At 48.1% G+C, this 21,019-nt stretch overlaps 1 protein-coding gene across 1 annotated transcript in view; it reads left to right on the top strand.

Annotated features, from left to right (window-relative positions):
- The window catches only part of ZFHX3 (zinc finger homeobox 3), a 233,639-nt gene that overhangs the window by 186,673 nt on the left and 25,947 nt on the right, over positions 1–21,019 (top strand). The window contains exon 5 of the mRNA XM_029925069.1: positions 4,841–4,948. Within this exon, the coding sequence (XP_029780929.1) occupies positions 4,841–4,948 (108 nt within the window). The remainder of the gene's footprint in view (positions 1–4,840; positions 4,949–21,019) is intronic.

The raw sequence follows: 21,019 nt of genomic DNA, 5'->3' as shown, positions 1-21,019 counted from the left end.
CTGTGCTGACGCGGTATGTGGAAGGTATGGTAAGACCGCAGTCCGCATTTGTGGTAAGCAAAGCCACCCGGCTGAAGGGACGCGTTCTGGAGCTGCTGTACCATCGCCTCAGAGACCTCAGCTGCCCCCAGGAACCGTTCCCTCCTGGAATATTCGCAGCTGCTGAAATTCTTCCACCTGCGGGCCCTGCCCTCAGCGGGAGACGGGAGTGAGGCCACTGGGCTTGACCCAAGGGCTAGTTAAGTGCTGTTTGGGAGAAGCCATTGTAAAAAGGAGGTAGTGATGGAAATAGATTTTTTTTTTTTTTTAAAAGACCTTCAGCCGCTGGAGGCCGAAGTTTTATGTGGAGTTGGAAGGCAGAAGGGATACCAGGAAAACGTAACAGTAATTTAAGATTTGCTTCTGTTTAACAAGAAAATCCATTCAAATAGGAGGGGTGCCTTGGTTTGAGGGGCACAGTAGGGTGTACCCATCCAAGTCACCTTCTGCTGTAATGGATTTAGAAGCACCTTCTTGGGGCGCCTGGGTGGCTCAGTCAGTTAAGCGGCCAACTTTGGCTCAGGTCAGATCTCACGGTTCGTGGGTTCGAGCCCTGTGTCGGGTTCTGTGCTGACAGCTCAGAGACTGGAGCCTGTTTCGGATTCTGTGTCTCCCCCCCTTCTCTCTCTCTGCCCCTCCCCCACTCGTTCTCTCTCTCTCTCTCTCTCTCTCTCTCTCTCTCTCTCTCTCGAAAATAAATAAACTATTAAAAAAATAAAAAAAAATAGAAGCACCTTCTCTGAAGTCGCCTACAAAGCAGACGTTCTGTCTGGGCTGCACTGGGCCTGCTGCCCCCTGGCAGGAGCAGGTGGGGCCTAGGAAGCCGAGCTGACCTCCTCACCCAGGTCCTGGCTGTGCCCTTGAGAAAACCTTCTTTGTGGTTCTAAACCCTTGGAGGAAAGGTGGTCTTGATTTGTCTCTTTCAACCTTAAAAATGGTGCGGTGGCTGCTGGATGTCTTAGGGAAGGGAAGCAACTTCATCATCCGAGAGAAAGACAGGATCTTCCAGATAAAACCGGATCGTTGGCCCATCAGGTCTTCACTTGTTCCCACCATCTATCAACAGCTGATATCATATATACATATATATATGTGTGATGTATTTAAAAAATCGACATCTGTAATGACCCCGGTCTGTTGCCTCTGACTGCACAGGTAGAAAATGCAATCTGTGCTCTTTGAAAATCTGCCACCCCCTCTCCCCAACCCCGGGCTCCACCAGCACGTGGGCGTCCAGTACACGTCCCTGAAGGGAGGACGGCCTGGATGAGCACCCCAGCTGCGCGGAGCGTGGACGCAGCTCTGGTTCCCTCCTGGGTGCCACTGTGCCCCGGGTCCTCACGTGTCTCTAGTGTGGGGAGACCAGGAGAGGCCTGGGTCTTCGTGACTGGGCTTTCTTTCGGCTTTGGTAACCAATCAGACAGACCCCGCCTGCAAAGCATTGTGGGTCTGAGCTGTCCAGACAAATTCGTACTTTGTATCTCTGTTTTTTAATCATTTCTCTGCCTTTATTGGTATTCAGAGCTCACAGTTTTCTGGTTACTGTCAGCCTGGGCTTTCATCCATTTTAAAGAGCTATTTTTCCTCTTGCTGTTGATGATGATGGTATAAAGACAGATGGTGTAACTGCTTATGAATGTCCTATTTTATTTCCCCAGGACCAGACAGTTCACTTGAAAACGTATATTATTTCCACATGCTCAGGTTGGGCGGCCCAGACAGACAGTGTCTGCTTCCTGCAGCTAGCTGCCCTTCCAGGCCTCGCCATGCAGAGGGCGACACCTGTAGGTTATAAATGGAACTGCAGGGAAGTGCCGGCTCAGCCAAATGGGACCTGGTTTTCCATTGGGGGTGAGGACACTGATCCTCTTGCAAAGGAAGCTGTTTCCTAATCATTTCTTCTTCCAGGAGGTTCCTAATCACTTCTTCCAGGATTTCCCTATATCACTTTTTCTTCCATCAAGTATCTAACAGCCTGTTAGTGAATGAGTGACATCATAATAGGAGCTGAAAAAGAAGAGGATTTGATTTTTAAATCTTTAAAAAAAAAAGGGGGGGGGGAACAAAATAAGTTTCTGAATTAACCTATGCTCTCTAGCTTCTCAATGGAACTTAGCTGCCTTCGCTTTTCTCCTTGTAGTAGGGCAGGGAGGGAAGAAAGCAAAGAACAAGGGGGCTTGGAGAATGAGGGCTCCACGAATACTCCCGAAGCGCTGTGCGGCTTCCTTCCTTCCTGACGCTCAGTGCGTCGGCGCTCTGCTTATTCTCCACACTCTCTGGCTTCTGAATAAGGTGTGTTTGGAAAGGCTCAGAAAAGTGGGGCCAGATGAGTTCTTAACTCTCTGCGTGGACGGCTGCAGCCCACGTGACGTGGAGGAGAGAGGTGTGTTGGCCTTGGAGGTGTCCCCCAGTGGGCAGTCCCTTCCCGCCTCTGTAGAGAGGCCTTCCAGGCACTGTTCACCACATCAGGGTTTTGTCTGCTTGGTAGATGTCAGAGTGTGTCCATCAAAGGTGAATGTGTGTGTGTGAGAGGGAGAGGAGGGGCCGTTTGGCCATTTCCGCATAATCAAATTTGATTAATATCTACATTACTACAGATAGTCTGTCTCACAGCACGTGCTGGGACAAATGAGGATATTTTAAGAGCCCTAGCTCCTTTGGGTAGACCCAATTTAAGATTGATTGACTGAATGCTGGTATCCCCATTCAAAGATGGATTTTATAATTACAGTGTGAACAGTTTTATCAAAAGTGTAAACCTGTGCACTGAACATCCTGCCTGGACATAATTAAGACTGTGCATCTATCATACTGTGTAACTTACGTGTTATTCTTTAATAATGTTTGTATGTAAATTTTTTTCTCTGCCAGACACTGTGTAGTATTAACATGGCACTGTACATCAGGTCGACTTTAAACCGTGGTTGCCTGATTTTCTCTCTTTGAACTAGGAGTGGGTACGGGGAAACTTGATGTTACCTTTCCTATGCGGTAAGACAAAAGGGAGACATAGAAATTATATAAGGAGGCCTCTTATTTGGAGATGAAAATAAACACTATCTTATTTCATCTGTGTTCCCTGTGACTGCCTCATAGATGCCCTTTTGGTGGTTGTGAAGAAAGAATGTTCCCAGAGCCCTTGTTCAGTTTTCCAGTCCTTGGACTTGCACTGTCTTCTCGGGAAGAATTAGAAAAATCTGACTCTAAACAGATACTTTGTTCCTCGAGTGTTTTATGAAGCCTCTGGGGGTCAATTTACTTTTAACTCCTTTTACTTCCTTTGTGTGATGAAGTTTAGAAGCTATTTTCTGGAGGTTTGGGAAAGGTAGCACCTTGAAACACTGAAAAGTAGGGTAGCGGCTCCCGGGACCTCGGGTGACCTTGGTCCGAGCCTCGAATCCAATACCTAGTCTAGTCCCTGTGCACCTGATCTCGCACCGGCCCCGTGATTAACGAGGGCAGCCAGGTTCTCCTGTCTCTGCACCAAAGAAGGTTTGCTCTTCAAAAATCTTCTAACAGTTTTCTCCTTCATCCACCTCAGTTTGCCTGCCTTATTCATTCATTTAGCACATTCTTTTTCTTTCCTTTTAAGATTTTTTTAAAAGTAATCTCCGCAGCCAACATGGGCTCACACTCAAGACCTCGGGGCCAGCCCCTCCACTGAGTGAGGCAGTCACATGTCCCCCCATTTAATCTATTATTTTTCTTTTTTTTTTTTTTTATAAGTTTCTTTTTATGTTTTTTATTTATTTTTGCGAGACAGAGAGAGACAGCGCGAGCAGGGGAGGGTCATACAGGAAGGGAGGCACAGAATCTGAAGGCAGGCTCCAGGCTCTGAGCTAGCTGACAACACAGAGCCCGACGCAGGGCTTGAACCCACGAACCGTGAGATCATGACCTGAGCTGAAGCCGGACGCTCAACCCACTAAGCCACCCCAGCCGCCCCTCATTTAATCTGTTCTTAATGAATGTCTTGGATAAGGATCTTGAAGGCCAGCAGAGCAAGAGAGAGGTGTCTCACTTCCTTCGCCTCGCCTCTTCTTCCCAACTTCAGTGACCTTGTGTTTGAAATCACCATTCTTCTCTTCACCAAAGCATGTGTGCTGAGCTGGAGAGAATTTCCGTGGCTAATTTTAAACCATTGGTGGGCAAAGAATGGACTGACTTCAAAAGGAAAATATATGATTCTAGTACAATTTTTTCCCCTTTCCCTACGAATCTGACACCTCGCCACTCTTGCCGGGCCTACCTACAGATGGTGCTTGTTGTCTAGAACCCTTCACGTTGATGAAATGCTCTCACTGATCATCTGAGTCTTGAGACTATGAGGTGACTTAAAACAACAACACCACTCTTGCCATGGTCTGGCGCTCGCGGTGTGCGGCCTCTGAAGGGTCAGTGATACGGTCTGGTCTAGTTCAGGTCCAGAACTCGCTGGGGTTGGAGCGAAGCAAGAGCCACCATGTGGCTCCTTTTTTGCATTTTCAGGTGTAAATGACGCATGCAGCTTCAGGCATTTAGATGGAGCTATTTCTTCAGCAGGAATGAGAGAAACACCTCACGTCTCCCCGTAGAGCCAGTCAGTCCCGTCCCAGTGAGTAGGAAGGGGAAGGCCCACCTGCTTCCCGAGACCTCAGCACATCCGTGGGACAGGCAGCCTCGCAGGGGCCACGGGGGAGAGAGGAGGGACCGTCATTGGCATCTGTGTGTTGTGGTTGGTGACTCTTTGGAGTAGGAGCCAAGAATCCTTCATCTTCTGTCTACTTCTAATCCTTGACATTTTGTTTTTCTTCTGTTTCAGAAGAAGCCATTGAAGATGTTGAAGGACCCAGTGAAGCAGCTGCCGACCCAGAGGAGCTTGCTAAAGACCAGGAGAGTGGAGGAGAGAAGGAGCAGAGCAAGTGGACAGGTAGTGTGAGCGCCGCCTTCGGGCCCCGACACCTGTCTGTCCTGGAGGAGGGAGGCCGCCAGGCCAGGGAGCGGGCGCCTCCTTCATCTGTCCAGAAAGCCCGTGTCGGCTCTGTGCAGCGAGAGAAGGATTTGGGTTTTGCTTTTTTGAGTGGTCAGCATCATTCTCCTTCTGTTCGGTCGTATTAAAGAATCTTTAAGGCTTTTTAAAAAAAATTATTTATTTATCTATTTATTTATTTTAAGCTGGCCCAAGAACCAGCTTGTTTGTTGAACGCTCAGCTGTCTGGCTCGGGGTTTGTGAGGTCACATTTCTCCAGTGTTGCTTTGTCCTCAGTGTGACTCTTCCTCCGTGGAAGGTCCGGTCCCCTATCTCTCCTGCCCCCAGGCCCAGTGGAAGGGTTTGTCCTGCCGACCTTGACGGGGTCACTTCCAAATCTCTGAGGGGTCAGCAGTGAAGGCTGGGCCTCATCCTGCGTTCGGGGGCCTGGGCGGACTCTGCACATTCTGTGTCCTTCCTGGTCCCCAGGGCGAGTGCCCACCCCAGAGTGGGGCAGGCGGTGAAGCCGGGCAGAAGGACGTGTTACCAAAAGCAGAAGAAGTTGAAGTCGGGAAAGGAAGGGCTATTTCTGGAAAACTCGATGTTGCGGGAAGGGGAGCAGGCGTGTCTCGTGATGATGGGTTTGCCGTATTGGAGGGAAGAAGAGCGGAGACTCAGGAGAAGAGCTTGGGTGTTTGAGGAGGAGCGAAGTTGTTCCGGAGAAGACTTCTCAGGACAGCGGAGTCTCCCAGAAACCACCACGGTTACCAGAGGAAATGATATGACAGGCAACAGGAGTTATTTTATTTGGTCAACTTAATTGTTAAGGCCGTTCGTTATTAATATTGTAATACTTGGTGTTTTTTCGAGACAGTATTTACCTTCTGGAGTCGGTATTGGTTGGGCCTTTGTTACTTTTCCAGGCCCGGCTCTTCTTAAATCATGTTCGGGGCCGACCTCACTATTTAAACAAGATACAGAATCTTGGAGAGAGGCCAGGAGGGAGCCATGAAAGTGACTGAAAGCTGAGAAATATTGCCTCTGAAAGGAGGCTGAAGAAGCTGGGGCTATTCAGTCTGTGAAAGAGAAGTTCGAGAGGCAGCTTAACAGCTTCCAAATTCCAGGAGAGGGGCGCGGAGTAGGCGGTGTGCCTCCTCAGTGTCCCCGGGACACAGCGACAGAGTGAGGGAGCCGGCCCGCGGGGCCACGCAGGGTCCAGCCGCCATCGCCCCCTTTCTGACCCGCCCTGGGGCGGCCGGGTCGCTGAGGGAGGGCCGAGCCCCCGGGGCGCCGCGCTCTGTCCCCTGGGGCCTCGGTCGCAGAGGATTGTCCTGTGTTGCCTCGCACAGACGAGACCCGGTTTCCCGCTGCTGCGTTCAGGCCAGATGTCCGCGGCCGCTGTAGGCAGCGCCCGGACGCCCCTGCTCAGAGGCGCGGGGACACGGACGCACACCCACGGCGGGAAGGCCGGGCGCCTTGCGCACCATCTGTCCTTTGTGCTCACAGCTGGGGTCCCCGGTTTCTAATTCTGGTTCTGCCACTTATTATGTGACCTGAACCTTTCTGTGCCTCAGTTTCCTCGCAGGAGTTGGGGATTAAGAATAGTGCCTACTTTCCTAGGATGTCCACTGTGAGGATTGTTTGAATATGAGAATCTTAGAACAGTGCCTGGGAAGCAGGAAGCTCTGCATTAGGCAGGTGGTGGTGGTGGTCCTGGTTGTCATTTTAATAACGTAGATAAATAAGATGAGGACAGTAGGTCGCACTTTGGGTGGGGTCCTTTCATGTGAACGTGAACTCTTGCCAGGAAGCATGCGGCCGCTAGGAGTTTTGGGAAGCTGAGCGGGAGCAACATGAGAACTTAGGAGGAGCGTGCAGACAAAATTGGGTGTGTGTTTCTTGCATTCTGGGTGCTGCAGCCACAGTCAGCAATGAACAGTAACTGCCACCTGCACGACTCCTGCCGTGCGCCAGGCCCTGTCCCGCTTGGTCGGTGTTTCTCTAATTCTTAGACTGGTTTAGGGCGAGCTTTGTTGAAGGCGGTTCAATTAAATTGCACTCAAGCTGTTTGTGAATTCATTGGGTGTGCGTTTTCACCGAGCTAGTGGACATGCTAGGCGATGAGGAGCACCATAAAAATGAATGTCCTTTTTAAAAAATTTTTAAAATTTTTATTTTTGAGAGAGAGAGAGAGACAGCACAAGTGGGGAAAGGGCAGAGAGAGAGAGAGAGAGAGAGAGAGAGAGAGAGAATCTGAAGCAGGATCCAGGCTACATAGGAGATGTTAGCACAGAGCCTGATCCGTGGTTCAAACTCACAAACCGTGAGATCATGACCTGAGTCAAGTTGGACGCTTAACCGACTGAGCCACCCAGGTATCCCAAATATGAATATCTTTAATAAGGCCTCACTTTCTCATTCATTCATTCAAGCAGCAGGCTGTGCTTTATCTCCAAAAGCCAGAGAGGGGGGAGGGAGAGAGAGAGAGAGAGAGAATGAGAATATGAGTGACTAACTCAGAGGTGCACCTTACCAGCTGCAGTAGTAGTACAGAGGGAAGGGAAAATTCTTCCCTGACTCCTGCAAATGACCCTCTTTTGACCCGAAACATCATTTTGTCTATGTCGTCTGCGTGTGTAATGACAGGCTTTATTAAGGTACTTGAGCCGATTTGATCTTGGAATCGATACAGGTGCCAGCAACCTCTTCTCAGCTTTCTTTGGGATCCTTACTATTTTATAAAAAAAAAAAAAAAAAATCTGTGTTCATTCCATTTATTCCCCAAATTGAGCTGTTCCTATCTGATTAAATGTGATGGGGAGTGCTTCCTCCCAGCAAATAAATAAATAGTGATTTCACAATTTATACTGTTGATTAGTGGCCGCTCACGGTGCAGATTAATAATATTTCAAATGAGCCTGGATAATTGGCATTTTCTTGGCTATTGATTATGTAGTTTGGGGTTTGTACAGGAATGGATAATCTTTACTAAAAATTTTTAGTCATTTATTTCTATGTTGGAATGAGACTCCGGACTTCCTTTCCGGTGTCCGTTGGTCACCCTCTTTGGGCTTCTTTTATTTAGACATCAGGTCTTTTACCTCAGGTGGCAGCAAGGCGAGCAGGAGTGTGACTTGCGTCATTGTAGCATCAGTCGCACGGTCAGCGGCTGGGTCCGAGCCCCGTACAGGACACTGGGCAGAATTCCACTGATTGCAGGTTCCACGAGAGGACAGGTCTTGCCTTCAGGGGACATAGCCCTGCCACCGGTGTGTCAGGAGCAGCCGCAGTCATCAGAGCAGTGTTACCGTCGATCAGGGCTGTCCGGTGGAACTTCCTAGGCTGGTAAAAATGTCTGCGCCCACACTGTGCAGGGAGCGGTCACTGGCTGGTGTGGCTGTTCGAGCACTTGTGGTGTGGCCAGTGCCACGGAGGAGCCGAATTTTAAAGTTTACTTAATTCAGATGAATTGAAATGTGGCTCTTTTAATCTGGACAGCGCAGCCACAGATATCGAAAGGAGCTAAAACTAACCCTGGAAGGTCGCCTCACAGGCACACTGAGCTTTAACTGTGTGCCAGGCCCGTTCTGGCGTGTCACCCCTGTGCTTCCCAGCAGGCGTGCCCGGAACAGTGGACGGGTGCACAGGTACTAGTGGCGTCTGCAGCCCTGGAGTGAGCCGGGCGGGGGCGGGGCTCCTGAGGCCAGGGTCACTTGCAGCTTCATCTCTTGATACTAATTTGCCATCATTTTCTGTGTGCACCACGATGGGAAAGAGAGTTGGGAAGCTCTGTGCATGTTTACACAGGTTATTTGGTTCCCACCCCTCACCCTGTGAGATAGATGCAGGCAGTGGCCCCTCCCCACCTCCCCTCCCCACCCCGCCCCGGTGCAGAGGAGGAACCAGAGCCTGGAAGAGCTGAGCTCCTGCGGGTTGCCAAGAGGCACACAGAGAGAGGTGCAGATTTGCAGACTGGCCCTGTGGTTTAGGGCAGAGCCCGGGTTCTTTTTTGTTTTTCAAGTAAATTGATTTATTTTGAGAGAGTGAGAGTGTGCATGCATGAGCAGAGAAGGGGCAGAGAGCGAGGGAGATGGAGAATCCCAAGCAGGCTCCCTGTTGTCAGTGCAGAGCCTGATGTGGGGCACTGTCCCACGAAACTTGATGAGATCATGACCTGCGGCGAAATCTAGAGTCGGACATTAACCTACTGAGCTGCCCAGGCGCCCCGGAGCCCGCGTTCCTGCCAGTCCGCTGCCCACGTCTCTAAGAATGGAATTTCTCTGTGTCATCATTGGATCTTGCGTCCATTTCCGTCCTGAGTTTGGAGAGTAGCATTTTCCTGTAGTTATATAGTGGTAACAAACGGGACAGCCACCTGTATGTGCAAAATGAGTGGGGTTGTCCACCATAAATGTGCCTCCTGGTCAGACTACAATCGTGCTCAGTCTAAAAGCAGGTTGTTGAAGTAGGAAGAACTCTTTCGATTTGGAGTCAGGAAGCCTAGCACTCAGCAAATGTCCTGGCCTCTTGGAATCTTGGGTAGCTCATCTGTAAAACATGGCTGGTTGACACCCACCACCACACCAGGGTTCCACGATGAGGGTTCGAAAGGGTCCCATGATGGCAGGTAGTGGTACGCATACATACAAGCCCTCGGTAAACCCTTCAGAGGTCACATCTACTCCTGGTGAGTGTAAAGCACGCTTGTGAGCCAACAGAAGGTACCGGAATGTTCATTGAAGCTAAGTCTCTTCCCTAATGCACAGCAGTTTCCACCATCCAACTTTGTGGTTTTCTCTTTTGAAACATGAAAATGATCCCTCGTTCTCTTTCAGCGCTGTGGACTTAAAAGTGTGTGTTCTAGATTGAAGAGCCCCCGGTGTCCGCAACTGAACAATAATTAATGCAGTGATTATCCAATCAACCATTAATTGCTATAAATTAAGTGATATACAATTAATGTGATGCTTTATCACCAATAATTAGGGCAAAAAATTGAACTCTTGGCAAAGAATCATAGTAAGATGGTTATTTAAATCCTGTAGCCGCCATGGTTTCCAGCCACAGAGCTCTAAACTGGGTCTAGTTAAGCTAATTTGAGACGCGATGACCAGGGGGTGTCGGTGCTTTAAAAAACAAAGACAAGGCAAGAGCCCCAGTGAAAATGACAACACGCTAGGGCTGCAGCCGTCCCGCACTGGTGTCCCTGTCTGTCTTTTTGTAAAATTTTGAGTTAGAGATGTAGTTTGAGTGTTGTTTTTCTAGGGGAATGGCCTGAAGGGATTTTATTTTACTAATTTTTTTTCTGATCCATGATGCTCACCTAACACAGAGCAATTAGTGCAGTGGAGCGTCCCTGATTTGAATCTATGGAAGATTGCTATTAAAGGGGGTATTAGCGGGCCGGCAAGGTCTGGGCGACTGCGAGGGAAAAGTGTGTTTATGGGGTATGGTGCTGGCAGGCATGATTTCAATCGGGTCTGACATGTTTAACATAAATGTATAGCGTACGGCTCTTGCTGAATGTGAATAATTCCTACAGACCCACTGCCTTTCTAATTACTGAGGTTGAAAAAAAGCAGGTCAGGCACATCCTGGTGGAAATCTATTACCAGCCCTCCCCTCTTTGCTCTGTTGTTTATAGCTCTGTATAAATAGGGATGCCATTGTATGGGGACCTAGTGCCTCACGTGTCATCTGGGACAGAACGGAAAGGTGCTGAAAAAAATCCTTTTTATTTTCCTTTTTTTAAATAAATTGAGTCCATTTAGACAAAAGACAGCATTACAAAAATTGTAAATGCTGAGAGGAAGCGGTATGTGTTTGGAGAAGCACTTGCTGCCAGGAGCCCCGAGCTCAAGGCTGAGAGCAGCTGCTCAGCCTGAGGCCTCTGGTCTTCTGTCTCAAAATCTAGAAAATGGCAGGTTTGGGCTAAGTAGGCTCTTGCAGTTCTAGAACTCCACAGTAGGGCGGAAGCTTGGAGAATATTAATTTCTCAAGTTGGGTTGTGGGTAACTTGAAGGATTTCCCCCAGTCTCCTAGTCGTGGGGATGGCACGGGTCGGAGGTCAGGGGTTCAGACGGGCCCCTGACGCGTGTCCCATGGGGGCCGGGCAGTACCGGGCCGCCTTTCCTGGTGGGGCCTCCGAGCACCACGCCTGGCCGTGTGTGACCAGGCTCCGTGACACCGTGTCGGCAGAGCCCTGTGCGATGACAGCGGGAGGAGCCCCTGCAGGTTCTCGGGGGGGCGCCTTTGAGTGGCCCCCCGCCCCCGGCTCTGCCGTGGGCCGGAAACGCGGCTGTCCCTCCCCCCACACCTCTCCAGAAGTTAGTTCAGCCTAAGTCTATGTACTTCGGGCGTTTGGTTTCGTTTTTCTACCTCACCCAAGAGTAAATGTGTCGTTGCTCTAGGGTGTGTGTCAGGGAATGAGTGCGGGGAGCCCGGCTCGCCTGGCTCCTCTGTGGTTCACATTCTTGCCAAAAGAAACCGTTTTTGGTTTGACGTTTCACACACGGATGGGAATTGTGTAGCTATGTGGGCTTTTCCAGAGTCCTCTATTCCCCTCCCCCACCTCCGCTCCCCGCCCTTTTTTTTTTTTTTCCAGGCCACTTTCAGTGTAACTTGGCTGCTTAAAGTCACTGCAGGCAGATTTCTGCCTCACAATTGGAAACAAACCATTCAAACTATTTTTATGTTGGCAAGCAAAAATAGATATAGGGTGTGGTGTGTATCTGGACTTGCCCGAATTCCAGTAATTCAGAGGTCGTGGCTTTGAGGATCTGTATTGTAACATGTAAGAGGGGAGAGGGACCACATCAGTTGAGCAAATATTTTTTCATGTAGTAACAAAATTAGCGGAGATAATGTAAGGCAGATACGGATATGCAAAAAAGTAAGGAACTCACTTTTTTCTAGAAGGGATACCATATATAATCACACAGCTGTGGCCCTGTGTGATGAGGATTCTCATCAGGTGTAGAAAACACCTGATACCTTATAGATCTGCATATCATTCTTGCAAAGGGGCATGCAAATCGTCTTGCTTTGTTTTCCTTTTGGCTTTTGTGCTGATTAGAATGATGATCATGATTTAAGAAAAAAAATTGCATAGTGCCTTTCTTAGGGGCTTTCCAAGCATTTTCATTAGGCTCCCCCCAAATTCCTGGCCCGACGTTCTGTGTTCCGTGGACTAGAGAAGAATGGCACAGAGATGGGAACACCTGGTTGCCAGATTTGTGACCAGACCCCAGTTTGCCTTGTGGGTCGGGGATATATTCCCCATGTCATAAAGCTAAAGAACTCATAACGTAGTAGCTTTCTCTTATTCTATGAAGACTGGAATAGAAGACTTGAAAATCCTGTTCCTCTAGTTGTCAGACAGGATTGTGAGCTCTTTATAATCTGAGCTTTGTGGCATTCATTTGTTTTTGTTTGTTTGCTTAATATATTAGACTTCCTTTTTTAAGGTTTATTTATTTTGTGGGAGAGAGAGCAAGAAAGAGCATGCACATACTCGCAGGTGGGGGAAGGGCAGAGAGGGAGAGAGAATTCCAAGCAAGCTCTGCACCTTCCGTGCAGGTCCCAATGTGGGACTCAGACTCATGAACCATAAGATCATCACCTGAGCCAAAGCCAGACCCTTAACTGACTGAGCCACCCAGGGGCCTCTAGACTTCATGTTTTTAAGAGCAGTTTTAAGTTTATAATACAATTGAGAGGGAGGTGCATTTCCTGTGTACTCTGGGCCCTGACGTATGTATAGGCGCCCCCATAATCAACATCACTCCCGAGAATCGAGAATCGTACTTTTTCCTTTCACCCACTGATAACTCACTGACACATCCAAAATCACCCAAAGTCCATATTTCTCTAAAGATTCACTCATAGAGTTGTACGTTCGGTGGGTGTGAACAAAAGTGCACTGACATACGTCGGTCCTTGTATCACAGAGTTTGTGCACTCCCCAGTGTAGTGAGCATTCATTCGTTTCTCTAACCTCCAGCACTTAGCAAGGGCTTGATACTGTTTAACTGATTAACAATCAGTTTGATAAAAGAGCATGACTGCAAACATTTTCAAGTCCCAGCTCTTCTATTTTCTACTCTGTAGACGTCAGACTCATGGGTTCATAGGATCGTTCCATGTTAATGTACAGAAAAGGCAAATCGAGGGTCTCCGTGCTGCTTTAAAACACAGGGCTCCCCCCACATGCTGTGGTTATATGGCCGCACCGAGACTCATATTAGTTTCCAGAGATACTTCTCAAAACGAAACCATAGCAACCAGCGTTTGAGTTTTCACTACGTGCCAGACTCTGGCGGGCTTTCTGTGCCTGATCGCTTGCCTCACAGAAACCCCGGGAGTAGACACTGTTACCCCACTGACAGATGAGGAAACAGAGCTCAGTGTAGGCAGGTAAAATGCTCAAGGTCACACAGCCAGGTTGTGGAAGCAGGGAATGGCCAGCACTGCAAATCACTGGGCTTCGGTCCCCAGCCAGGGGAGCCGATGCCTGTGTAGAAAGGGAACTCAGTCCTAGGAGAACAGAAGGCGACCTGTGGAAACTGGGAGTTGTTGAGTCCGTAAAGGTGCACTAGGACCCCATCCCGACCCTTTCCCACACATCATTGCCCTAGCCCTTCGGAGCACTGTGAGCAGACTGCACACGGGACTTGGTACTGAGAGAAATGGTAAAGTAAATCCCTCTCTCTGTCTTGTGCACAGTTACCAAAGAAGACATTTCCAATCTTCTCGGCACTTTAAACCCACGGGAGGAACTGGAGAATCATTGCCATTTACCAGCCTTACGGGGGCCTGCGTGACGTGTCTTCCCCGAGTACAGATTCTCACATTCCCCTGCTGAATCTGGACTAGCAAAAAAACAAACAAAACCCAAAAAAACTCCAAACCCCAAAGAACCGCAACAAACCAACCCTGCGCAGCCGGGCAGATCATGGGGGAGCTGATCTGAAAGGGGACTGAGAAGTTCACTGCCGAGTTCTTGGTGTCTCTCCCCAGGCTGCATCTGGGTTTTATGGGTTTACTTTCACAGGTTCACTTTCATTCTGAAAATTTATTAAATACCTTAGGAAGATAGGTTTGAAATGGAGGAAAAAACTGGAAGAGCTTTGTTCTATTCCAGTCTTTGGGAGATTGTGCTGTGCTGGGGCTCAGAGACCCTAACTAACCTAATGAATGTTCGATTTGATGGGGACTGGATGAACTTGTGTTAATTAGCTTTGGCTTGGCCTTGACTGACCCACGTTGCCCCCTTATTTTGACCTACATTTCACACCTCTGGACTATTTCATCTCGTCAGTTTAGGGGTCTCTACTGTCCTTCCCGCTCTGGTTTTTTCCAAGTCCGTGGTCTTCACAGTCCCGTAATTAAGCCAGGGGGCAGCGTGACATTGCGGCCCCTAGCTTCTCTTCCGACCACGGCCATGGAAGCCAGGATACTTTGGGAGAAACTCACAAGAGGCCAGAAGCAGGCACGCTAATTCCTTAAAGTGAGGAGTCAGGCTTGGCCCCTTGGGTCCCGGGCTCCTGGCACACAGGCCAGGCTCATGGTGGCAGCCCGGTATCTAGAAGTTATTAAATAAACTGAAAGCAGATGTTGGTCTAAACGAGGCAGAGGCTGGTGGCTCTGTTTGGACTAGTGGTTCCTTCACAAACCTGATATGGAGGGAGCAAGGTGTCTCAAAATCGGATTGTGGGATGGCCTTTTGGGAGTTCAAATCAGTACAGTTAAGCAGCCTTATGCATATTTCAGCAAGGAATTAGTAGAACAGATTGATGCCTCTGATGTAGGGCTTAGCACTATTTTCTCCCCAAAGATGCAGAGTGAGAGCGGCCGCCATCGGTTCGCATGGGCCCACCGTCCCTCCCTGAGTCCGCTCGCTGGCGAAGCGGAGACCCGCCTGATGTGGTCGTCCCCTCCCAGATGGCTGACTTACACACACAGGGCCAGTAAGGATTGCTGCATCCTGGTCAGGGCTGAAGCAGAGGGAACCCTGGGCTGGTGTGGCCTGCGGTGCCAAGACCCAGCAAGCCAGCGATGAGGCGATGCTTCCTCCTTCTGCAAAGTGGAAAGAGCCCACAGGTGTCTGCCCTCTTTCCCCAGAGGTTCTCTGGGGCACACGGAAAGAACGAGACTGCCCTGTGCAAGGCCGTCTCTCGTTATATTGGGTTCATCTACCAAAAGAGCGTGTGGAAGTTACTGCTTTTGAATTTCTGACTTTGAAAATGTGTCTAGTTTGTTTCAGAGGTTCCCTGAGAGATACCCGTATTTAATGTTTCACCTTTGGCCTGAGTGGGGAAACATGTAGCTTCGAGACCAGGCCTGGTTTTCTTCCGTGAGCACAGATGATGAGAGTGTGTTGTTGGCAACAGTCCCACGGCAATGGATCCTCCCACGCCTGCCGGTCCCCTCATTTAGTTCTGGTCCTGATCAGTTAATGGAAGCTTTGACTCTGATGGCAGTTCTCAAAGTGTGGTCCGTGGGCTAGTCATGAGCGTCACTCGGAGACCCACTAGAAATGCACAGTCTCTGAATCAGACATATTTTGGGGGAGGGCGGAATGGCCTGCTCTCTAGGTTTTAACAAATCCTCCCAGGAACTTCTGACTCAGACTTAGGGCTGTGATCTTGTGACAGGCACGGGGCTTCGAGAACTATTTCTCCTTTCACGGAATGGCAGGTCCTGAGCCCCTGCTGGATGCAAGAGGTACTGAGCTTTCCTGAAAAGAAGTGCCTAGAAGAGGCACAGGTCCTGAGTCTTGGCACATATTATCCAGAGTAGCGGGAATGGAAATGGGAGAGAAGTTTGATCAGAGAAACAGTAATGAAAAGTGATAGAAGGCCTAGAAATCTTTCTCTGAACAAAGGCTAAAAGTAACACAAGGGAAGGCGACACATGACCTCTGAATTGTTCTTGCAACCTCCTGTGTTATTTCCAAGTAAAGAGCAAAATAATAACAACACCTAACAGCTTCTGGATTTCCAAAGTACGGGCCTATCTAGTTCCCATCTGACTTGGAAGAGAAAAATAATTAGCAGTTCCCTGAGTACAAGTTACACTGATCTATAGTATTCAGTTTTCTTTGAAGCCCTTTATAGGAGCAGAAAGACGTGTCTGATACGTTGATTATACCTGTACTTACTCTTCCCAACTAGGCATAGTCTTGTCCTTCTTGAGTAGGTGTTTGTACTTCTCGAAAATGCTTTCTAGAGATGTACACAGGCAGCCCAGCTTGGACTTACAGAGAATGAGACTATCCTCTGAATCGAAGGTTCCTTAGCTCCTCTGGGCGGAGTTTGAGAGCTGCCCCACCCCTCGGCAGGGAAAGGAGGAGAGCCCAGCCTTGGGGTAGCCACACACGGAGACCGCCCGCTGGCTGTGGGTACCAGTGCAGGCCTCCAGTTCCTCTTGGAGCCATCTTTTAAGTGCTTGGTCGGAGGCAGAATGAGACCATGCATGTTTACAGACCAAGTTGGCAGCAAAGCAAATCCTTTGCAGGAACTGCTGTATCGGGGGAGGAAGAGAATTTAGCCAGATCTCTGGCGCACTTACCAAGTGCGGTAGTTCCATAGGAGATGCGATAGGAGATCCTAGCCTGTTCTCTGGGGGAAGGAATTGCAGGGAAATGCCAAGAGTACCTCCACTTTCAGAGACAGTATGAACTTCACAAACTCCAGAAGCACAGATTACCCGTGAAAACGTTGCATTTTTGTTGTCTAGAGGAAGTATGAGGCTCATGAGAAGCTGAAGGAGAAGGGTAAGGCAAGAGCACACTGTACCTTTCATTTCATTTTAATTATGAGCTGAAATGACCATTTTCAGATCTAGTGAAGCTTCTGAGTCTAGTGTGCTGGGCTAGTTATCCCAACTCAAACAATGGTATGGAGTTGTGTGAATTTTTTTTTCCCTTAGTCAATGGGGATGGATAAAAGATTGCTGTAAATTTCTGGGGCAGGTGGCAAGCTGGTTTACGGAACGCAAGGCGATCAGAACCTCTGGCTTACGGAAAGCAGCATGAATTAATAATCATTTAATTGGCTCCTCCATTATGTTGCTGGTTTGGGAGATGGAGGTTTAGATGGAGGGGCTATCAGTGGTACTTTATCTAAGAGTTTGTTGAGACGCAGAGGTGGCGGCTGCCTGTGGCCTCTCCACAAGGAGTGAAATGTTCGGTAGCAGCCCAGGACCTCAGTGGGCTCACCTTGGGGTCCCCATAAAGAGGAAGTTCAGCACTTTGGGGTATACCATCCCCATTTGCCACCCCAACATGAAGAGGAGAAATGCAGAAGAAACTTCCCAGCAACATTGACAGCTCAGTGGCTGCCCAGGATCTCCCCAAGGGAGGTCTCTGGCCAAAGGGAGGCTGGCCTGCAGCACCGGGCATCCACCATGCCAACAGCCCCATCGGTGTGTTGAGTGATGGGATCAGTTTTGCTCGTGAAATCTAGAAACTACTTCTGAGCACTGTGATTTGGGGGAAGGCAAGTCCGTGTCTTGGCTCATGATTGGAGGAAGCAAAAAACTTCCACTTCATTTCCAGTTTCTCTTCAAGTTTCTTTTTCATGAGGCAGTTCTGTCCCTGACCTTTCTTCACAGCCATACGGACCACGTCACCAGGTGTGAAATGGGGCATTATAAAGCCCACTGGTGGTCTTTGGTATTGCGGGTACGTCTTTTAAGTTTTCTGTGGCCGAAATTGCAGTGACTTAGACTTTAATTCGTTAGTGAGGACTGGAATTGGAAGGCTGGTTTTGTCAGGTGAAGTGATAGAGGCCGTGTTTTCTACAAACATTGTTGGCCATTCTTTAAACCCCCTAAGTTTATACTACTCTGACCTTTTTTTTTTTAAAGTAAGTCACTTCCTATATGAAACTTTACTTGGCTTCTTTTAATTATTCTATGTGTTTGGAACATAGTATTGCAAGCAGTCTTGCATGATTATAGGTTGGCGCTCCTTTTCTCCCAGCTTCCTCTAATTAGTATGGCAAGAGGGGTAACTTTTTAAATAATTACTTTTAGAGCTTAAGTGCTTCCCCAAAATTTTAAAAGCGAAGGATAGGGGTGCCTGGGTGGCTCAGTTGGTTAAGCATCCGACTTCAGGTCATGATCTCACAATTTGTGGGTTCGAGCGCCATGTCGGGCTTTGTGCTGACAGCTAGCTCAGAGCCTAGAGCCTGTCTTTGGATTCTGTGTCTCCCTCTCTCTCTGACCCCCTTGTGCTCACTCTGTCTCTCTCTCTCTCTCAAAAATAAAACGTTAAAAAAAAAAAAAAGGGTAGCTGGAAGTTGATGTCCCCATGCATATATTATTTTCCCCCTTAAGGAAGCCGTGTATTGACTACTGTGTTTTGTTAGGAATGAAATTATTTTGCTTTGTGTGTAGAGGAGCTTAAGATAATAAAATAGATTTAAAATGTTTTAAAAATGTTTTTAATTTACTTTTGAGAGACAGAGAGAGACAGCATGAGCAGGGGAGGGTCAGTGAGAGAGAGAGAGAGACACAGAATCTGAAACAGGCTCCGGGCTCTGAGCTGTCCGCACAGAGCCTGATGCAGGGCTTGAACTCACAAACTGTGAGATCACGACCTGAGCTGAAACTGGACCCTTAACCGACTGAGCCACCCAGGCGCCCCAAGATAATAAAATAGAGAGTCATGAATCAGGTCTGCCTCTCTCCATATTTATCTTTGTCATTTGTCATGCCCAACCTATCAGTTTAAGGGGAAATGCTGGCTTCTGGCCCAGAAAGCCAAGTTTGAAGTTTTTGTACTCCATAAGAAGGACATGCCAGTCCCTCACCAAAGAAGTTGGGTAGGACAGCCATAACTCCTAACGAGCAAGTGCTTAAACTCCTTAGAAAGTCTGTGTGGCTGGGAGTGCACGGTGCACATCCTCTCAGGCCGTGGAAGGGTTTGACCCCCCCATGTCATTGTCACTGTCCCATCTGCCTCACTTTCTAGAGTGTGTAATCTGTAACGTGTGTACTCACACGGTTCCTCGCCACATTTCTGTCCCCTTCCAAGTGCCAGGAGCCCAGCATGTTGCCCGTGAAAGATTGGTTGAGATTTAACACGTGATTTTGTGTGACGTAGCTGCCAAAATGAGAAAATTGCTTTAACCAGCAAAGTAAAAACAAAACAAAACAAAAAAACCCCCACCTGATTGTTTGCACAGTATGGGTCCAAATATCAACTTTTTCATGGACAGCTGAATTTAAATGCTGAACTATTTAATTATAATATTAAAAATAATATAACTTCTTGACAACCTTAGAAAATGGTCTATAATTCTGTTACCTAAACACAACATTCTATTTTAGTCTTCTGGTACCTATTTTTTACATAGCTCTATCATGATGTAATGCATATTTTGTCTGATTTTTCTTTCGACTAACATTCCCGAGAACTTTTCCACATTGGCTCACAGCTATCATTTTTAGTGTCTCATAATACCCGGTAGAGGAGCTGTGCCATTGTTTACATGGCCATGCCCTGTTGTCAGAGACTCCACTGCTTCCAGTTCATTTTGTCGTTCGTGTAAATCAGCTATAGGTAGGAACCCTTCAAGTTGTTTGGCTTTCTGCTGCCAGTGCAAACCGGAAGTTCCAGGCACTGTTTAGATTAAAGCTGGCTTCTGAAGTGCATGTATTTCCAATTAACTACTGTGAGGTCATAGTGGCCTTAAAGTGACCAGTAATTGATTTTTTAAATACGGTTTCCTAGACATCGCTCCTGGAATTTAAGTTAAAGTTGAGAAGAGTCTTCAAAAGCAGAAAACCACAGTACTGTCTCTCTTGGTATTCATGCAACTCATTTACTTAGGCCTCCAATGTATGCTAGTGACAGAACTAAAATAGAAATTGATTTTGAGACTCTGGCTCTTTTGAAGTCATTCAGAGCGAAGCAGCTTGAGAAATCCTCCAATCGTGGCCTGTAGTAAACCCTCATGCAGCCTGCTGATGGAGAACTTGTACAGCTGTTGGCACATCCTCAGAAATTGTAAAAAGACATTGGTGCCATCTCTTGGTAGGGATCGACATAATAATACCGGAGGTCAAGGTAGGAGGGGCTCCTAGCCTAGTTAACGTGACTCTTAGGAGCAATCCCTTATCACCCAGGGAAGCCCAATGGGGTTCTAACTGGGTGTTAATAGATTGTAAGAATGACAGCTTTACCTTTAGGAAACGAGCTAGTGAGCTGCAGGTGGCTAATGTCCACTTCTCGACAGATCAGAACTAATAAACATGTAGGCTGTCCGCAGTAGAAGCAAGTTGAGCTCCAGAAGTTTTTACACCAGTGGGTGCTGCATTTGCATGTTACAGCATGGCTGGTGTATTAATGGGGACAAGAAGGAGGGAGAGGATGCTGATTTTATTTTTTAAAACACTTTATAAGGATTCCTTAGCTCGAGCTCACAAAGGAAGCTGTATAATTCCAGAGCAGTTAGAGAGTTTGAAAATGAAACAATTAAGAAAGTAATAAAAGCTCCCCTCTCCATGCAGGGAGAAAGAATAGCGGCTTCTGAAGCCAGAATGCTCAACTCCGCAACCTTGGCACAGTTCATCACGCATTCAGCGTTGAAGGAAGAGGGTGGACTCTGGTCAGACAAGGAAGTTAAAGCCACACTGGGCTGCCCTGTGTCTGCCTTCCAGCTCCCAGCGAGTGAGATGAGTGGGGTGGTCTCACCCTTGGGACTCATCCACCCATACAGCTTGCACAGCTGCACATTTGACAGCGTTTCTAAAGGATGTTAGTGGCAGACTGAGGGCATTTACAAGATGATGGCATGGTCCTATAGAAGAAAGTGTCTTTTCAGGTCGAGCAGACTAACAAAAACACAGGGAGTGGGTGTTTGGAATGGAATCTGTATCTTGGTTTGTCTCTAATGGAAGGAGGAGCAGATGAGTGCAGAGTCTAATGCCTACAGGTTGCAGGTGGAAATAGGGAAGGGGTCAGGGAAGGAATGGCTGTAACAAAGCGTCACCTAATGCTTCCACTCACCCCGTCCGTGGAAT

Source organism: Suricata suricatta, chromosome 16 (genome assembly GCF_006229205.1).
Source record: "Suricata suricatta isolate VVHF042 chromosome 16, meerkat_22Aug2017_6uvM2_HiC, whole genome shotgun sequence".
NCBI lineage: Eukaryota > Metazoa > Chordata > Mammalia > Carnivora > Herpestidae > Suricata > Suricata suricatta.
Note: the sequence above shows the minus strand (reverse complement) of the source record. Positions and strands in the feature narration are given on the sequence as shown.